We start from the raw sequence: 5,128 nt of genomic DNA on the forward strand, positions 1-5,128 counted from the left end.
ACAGCCCATGTGTAACCAGGTCCGTGGACCAATAATCATCAGTAACTGTAATACGTAGAAGTAAGAACCAGGGGCGGTCGGTAGCCAGTGGGTTAAGCGGCCGCCCCGTGTGTGGAGGTTGTAGTCCTCACTGCAGCTGGCCCCGGTTCGAATCCCGCATCGGACGGCTAATTACTGCGTGTCATCCCCCTCTCTCTGCTTCCTGTCTATCTTCAGCTGTCCTATCATAAAAGGCCAAAAAAATAAACTCAAAAAACAAGTAAGAACCAACAAGCGATCTGGCTCGCGTCACATCGTGTCTTATGATCACAAACTGCAGATGTAACACACACATACACTCTTGTTTTCCACACTCAGTGGCCTGCAGGGATTCAGTCAAAGCCAAAGTGTGGATTACAGATCAAATCTAGAGCTCAGTACCGACTCTACTAAACCAGATTACTGACATTATCACATTAAAAGGATTAGACCTTGATCTGCATGATTCTGCAACTGCTTCCCATTTTGGCTTGTTGGAAATTACAACTGAGTCACTGAGTCGTGTCAATAACAACCAGAACTTTTGACTAAAATGCCAACATCAGACCTTGCACTACCTCTTTTCACTGACATGGATCCACCTGCTCTTTTGCCAAGTGGCAAAGTTAACAAAAGTGAACGGGGAAAGCATATTTAAAGGTCAGAAAAATACAAAGCATGCTGTACACTTTATTCATATTTAACCTTTATAGGGTAGCTGAGCAGGATGAGGGGCCGTGTAGGTGAAGTACTCGGGAGGTTGACCACCTTCATGTTGCCCTCCAGAGGCAGGTCGTGCCCCAGGTACAGCAGATGTTGCAGCTGTACTCCTATGCCAGTCTGGGACGCCACCTCCTCATAGAATACCGACACCCTGAGAAAGAAAGGAGGGAGATAGAGACACTTTTTTAGATTTCAAACCTGATTTATGATCAGGGCCGGTGCCTTTAGTCTTGGCTCTCTGCGTGTTTCTCGAGATATTAAAGACGCGGTCACAAAACGGTTACGCAGATCAACACAATCATTAGTTTTTGCAACAGCATGATTTGGCTGTCAATCATTGTGTTTGGACCACAAACATTACCATCTATATCGATACAGCCCATGTGTTTATGATCATGACATGCCCATTTCAAAACATAACCAGGCACCGTGGACACAATAATCATCAGTAACTGTAATTACGTAAAAGTAAGAACCAGAGGTGGTCGGTAGCATAGTGGGTTAAGCGGCCGCCCCGTGTGTAGAGGTTATAGTCCTCGCTGCAGCTGGCCCCGGTTCGAATCCCGCATCGGACGGCTAACAACAAGTGATCTGGCTCGCGTCACATCGTGTCTTATGATCACAAACTGCAGATGTAACACACACATACACTCTTGTTCTTCCACGCTCAGTGGCCTGCAGGGATTCAGTCAAAGCCAAAGTGTGGATTACAGATCAAATCTAGAGCTCAGTACAGACTCTACTAAACCAGAATTACTGACATTATCACATTAAAAGGATTAGAACCATTGATCTGCATGATTCTGCAATTGCTTCCCATTTTTGGCTTGTTGGTGGAATTACCAACTGAGTCACTGAGTCGTGTCAATAACAACCAGAACTTTTGACTAAAATGCCAACATCAGACCTTGCACTACCTCTTTTCACTGACATGGATCCATCCACCTGCTCTTTTGCCAAGTGGTAAAGTAAACAAAAGTGAACGGGGAAAGCATATTTAAAGGTCAGAAAAATACAAAGCATGCGGTACACTTTATTCATATTTAACCCTTTTATAGGGCACTACTTAATGAAATACTTGAAAATGTAAAATTACATCCCTGGAGTGTTTATTGATGGATATAAGACGACATTTTTAAGCCAAAGAAGTTTCCATATACGGGCACTTGCCCACCTAGGGTTAAAAAAAAGCAAAAAAATGTTAGGATCTATTAGAGGCCATAGCAACGCTACCTGTGACGTAGCCTGACATTCGCCGACATGTCTCCTCACCCAATAAAAGGTTAATCAGAATAACGTGTGCGACGACACGCCCTTGCAGACTCACGTGTTGTAGTGGTGTATGTAGATGCAATGCGCCATGGCCTGCTGCAGAGCGAAGAGGTGAACTGGCTGCCGCTGCAGTATGTCTGTGGTGGCTGTGAAGAACTGGTCGAAACCCCAACACCTCTCCTGGTCAGCCTCCAGTATACCTGCTAGTACTGGAACCAGCTGCACGGTCAGACCCCTTCAAACAGAGACGGGCAGAACAGGAAAGAGATAGGAAATAAATAAATGGAAAGACGAGTTGCTGAGATGCATGTACAAATATTCTTTGATAGGTGTCGTACTGTGAGAGCTGGCAGCTGTGAGGTAGGTGGTAGCTCCACTCTATCTGTCCATCCAGCACCCGCTGTATTCCAGATATTGCCCCCATAGGCTTCTCTGTCGTTATTTTGTACCTACACATGAAAATAAAACACAGTCAGGCTGACGGATCATTGATGGACGGTTCTGGAAAAAGTATCATGCAGTTAAACATCTAAGCTTTGAGAAAGGAAGAACTGAAACTGGCAAAGAGGAAACTGAACACTGCGATCACTTACATGGTGGGCTTGTTCCTGCGAGGTCCTCCGTACGGTATGAAGGGAAGACTCCCAGTGGCAGCGTGGTAAAACGTCACACCGATACTCCACAGGTCTACGCTCACGCCATAGGATTTCTGATGAGGCTTCCGCAGCACGGCACGCTCATACATGTCTGGATGCTGCACACATGCACATATTTCACAATATGCAAAAGACACACGCACGTCTGCAGAGATGGATATATAGTCATCATATGTTGCATAACCGGCAGTCATATGTTGATAAAGTCTCAAGTGAAAGTAGTGCCTAACTTGTGAACGAGTCACTTTCTTTTTAATCGTGTTGAGCTTACAGTGTTTCCATTACATACATTTTTTCAGAAGTGGCCTAAAATTCATTGCTGCTGCTACTTTTTTAAAATGAATTTATGCAACAACATGACTTTTGTGCAGCTTAAACTCAAATGAACTGGCGCCTGCTTTGCTCTCTTTCCACTTTAAAGCTGAGCAACTTAAACAGCGACAGAACATCAATCACTCGCATGACAAGTCATGACAACCAAGAAAAAAACAAAAAACACACACATGAACGCAGCTATTTCAGGCAGTTACAAAGAAGGCAGATTATAGCAGCGCTGGAAATCCCTTGTAGATACAAGAGAAACTCACATTTACCATTTGTTTACCGATGTGTCCACTAGAGGGCCACCTAGTCCTGATTAAGTTGAGGTATTAAGATCAGGGGCGTCATTTCTAAACATTTCATATGCACAAAAGAACGTGTAAGCAAACTTTCTGATCTATAAAAAACAGAAACTCTGACCCATGTGTACACGTAACCTGGACAAATAAGAAACTGCGACTGCAGAAGGATGAAATGTAAGAAACTGTGTGAAATTAAATATTACCTCTCACGTACAATATATAGAGTTTCTCTGCAAACACAAACAAAAGTGATTCTTCTTACAACGAATAAACAAACACCGGTATGACTGATACTCCCTGGAGTATCCTTTACTGTAAAAGATCTGACGTGTCTTACACCTAATTCACTCCTCTAGCCGGGATTTCCCGATAATTCCTGTTTCTCGTCAAAGCGATTGAGGTCTGGTGTCACCTCTGCCCGATCCTTGGCACAAACACATTTTGGCGTCAGCTTTTGTGTCGTACCACTTTTTTAAAATTTTGGACAGCGTCCAATCTTCTGAGCCAGCAACAATGCGGTGTAATGCTCACACCGTGTCCACCGATCAACCTTTTCTTGTCTCAGCCGCTCTAAAACAAGACGTTCAAAGTGTTTTCCAAAGTTGCCTTGATGCAGATGAACAAACACTAACGCACGGCAATTCATTGATTATTTATAGGCGAGTTTATTGTGTTTTATGAAGGGAAACGGGTGTAGGATGTGTGTGTGTGCACTGTCAGAATATTTTTGTGTTTCATCCATATGCAGATTTTTGAAGTGGATCCAACACACAGTTTTACAAACGAGGCCCCTGAGCTCCACTGGCCTGTCTCACAAAGCCATTTCAGCATGGCCACATCGTCTGTGCTGCAAAGGTTATATGATTTTTAGTGGGAATGACATTAGACTATACTGATTGCACCCCTGACTGTAAAAGTAGTTACTTCAAAGAACAAGAACAAGCTACAATAACCATGAAAGGCAATAATATATCTGAGATCAAGCCTGGAGCTTTCCCTGGTGGAAAACTAACCTGATAGAGAAGGTTACCAAATGTGCAATAACCCTATAACCTTCCATCAATAGGGCTCACTGAACATTTTTTATTTGACTTTATGTTCACTTTATTTATCCAGGACATTAGGTGATGGCAATGTCCCCGTCCACTGAGGCAGCAAAAAGATTTTCTGTTCATAAAGTCACCTTCTGTTGTTTAAGGCAGCGGTAATGAAAAATGAACGCGACACACGGCTCTGTGAAGCAGTAAAGATGATATAAGATAACTCCCCACGTATGTGTGTACACACCAGATGGCGGAAACAACTTTCCATCACAAAACTGCTCCTAATAATAATAATATTTTCCACCAGGGTTTCTGAAGGGCATCGCTTGTTTTTTACCTTCACCGAGTAGGTTATGTTCCGAGACATGTTTCTTGTTTAGTCAGCAGTATAAAAAAACTACATGACAAAATGAATTCAAATTTGATGAAGAGTCAAGACGACTTAACCATTTCTCTGGATTTATTCGTCTGACACATATAGGCCCGCCAATTTCTGTCACGTGTCTGTTGTTTCTTTCTGCAAACTTCGTTTTCACTCCTAATCAATATCAACCGAAAACACAAGATATTGGTGTGGGCCGTTTCTTACCAGATACTCTTCCGTTCCATAGATAGACAGAAACTTCTCGTCATCTTCCAGCTCTCTTGCCGCTCCAAAGTCGGTCAGCTTATAAACAGACTTGCCGTCCTCCCCGACCTGCCTCATGATGTTGCCTGGCTTAATGTCCCGGTGCACCACTCCGTTTTCCCGCAGGTGGTTCATCCCCTGAACTGAAGATAAGAAAGAGCCGGG

The 5,128-nt window shown here is 43.5% G+C and overlaps 1 protein-coding gene across 6 annotated transcripts in view; it reads right to left on the reverse strand.

Moving 5' to 3' along the window:
- The window catches only part of ikbke (inhibitor of nuclear factor kappa B kinase subunit epsilon), a 31,671-nt gene that overhangs the window by 24,219 nt on the left and 2,324 nt on the right, over positions 1-5,128 (reverse strand). For 5 of the 6 annotated variants that reach the window (XR_003462440.1, XM_019256905.2, XM_027279107.1 and 2 more), the window contains 3 exons: positions 2,607-2,767; positions 2,352-2,462; positions 2,069-2,248 (listed from right to left, as the gene is read on the reverse strand). Coding sequence is in view for 5 of the 6 variants with exons in the window: in XM_019256905.2 (XP_019112450.2) it covers positions 2,069-2,248; positions 2,352-2,462; positions 2,607-2,767 (452 nt within the window). In the remaining variant the exon portion in view is untranslated. Of the gene's footprint in view, positions 1-2,068; positions 2,249-2,351; positions 2,463-2,606; positions 2,768-4,924; positions 5,113-5,128 lie in introns of those variants that run through there. The other variant, XM_027279109.1, reaches the window with a different exon arrangement.

The sequence above is a fragment of the Larimichthys crocea genome, chromosome VI (genome assembly GCF_000972845.2).
Source record: "Larimichthys crocea isolate SSNF chromosome VI, L_crocea_2.0, whole genome shotgun sequence".
Taxonomy (NCBI): Eukaryota; Metazoa; Chordata; class Actinopteri; family Sciaenidae; genus Larimichthys; species Larimichthys crocea.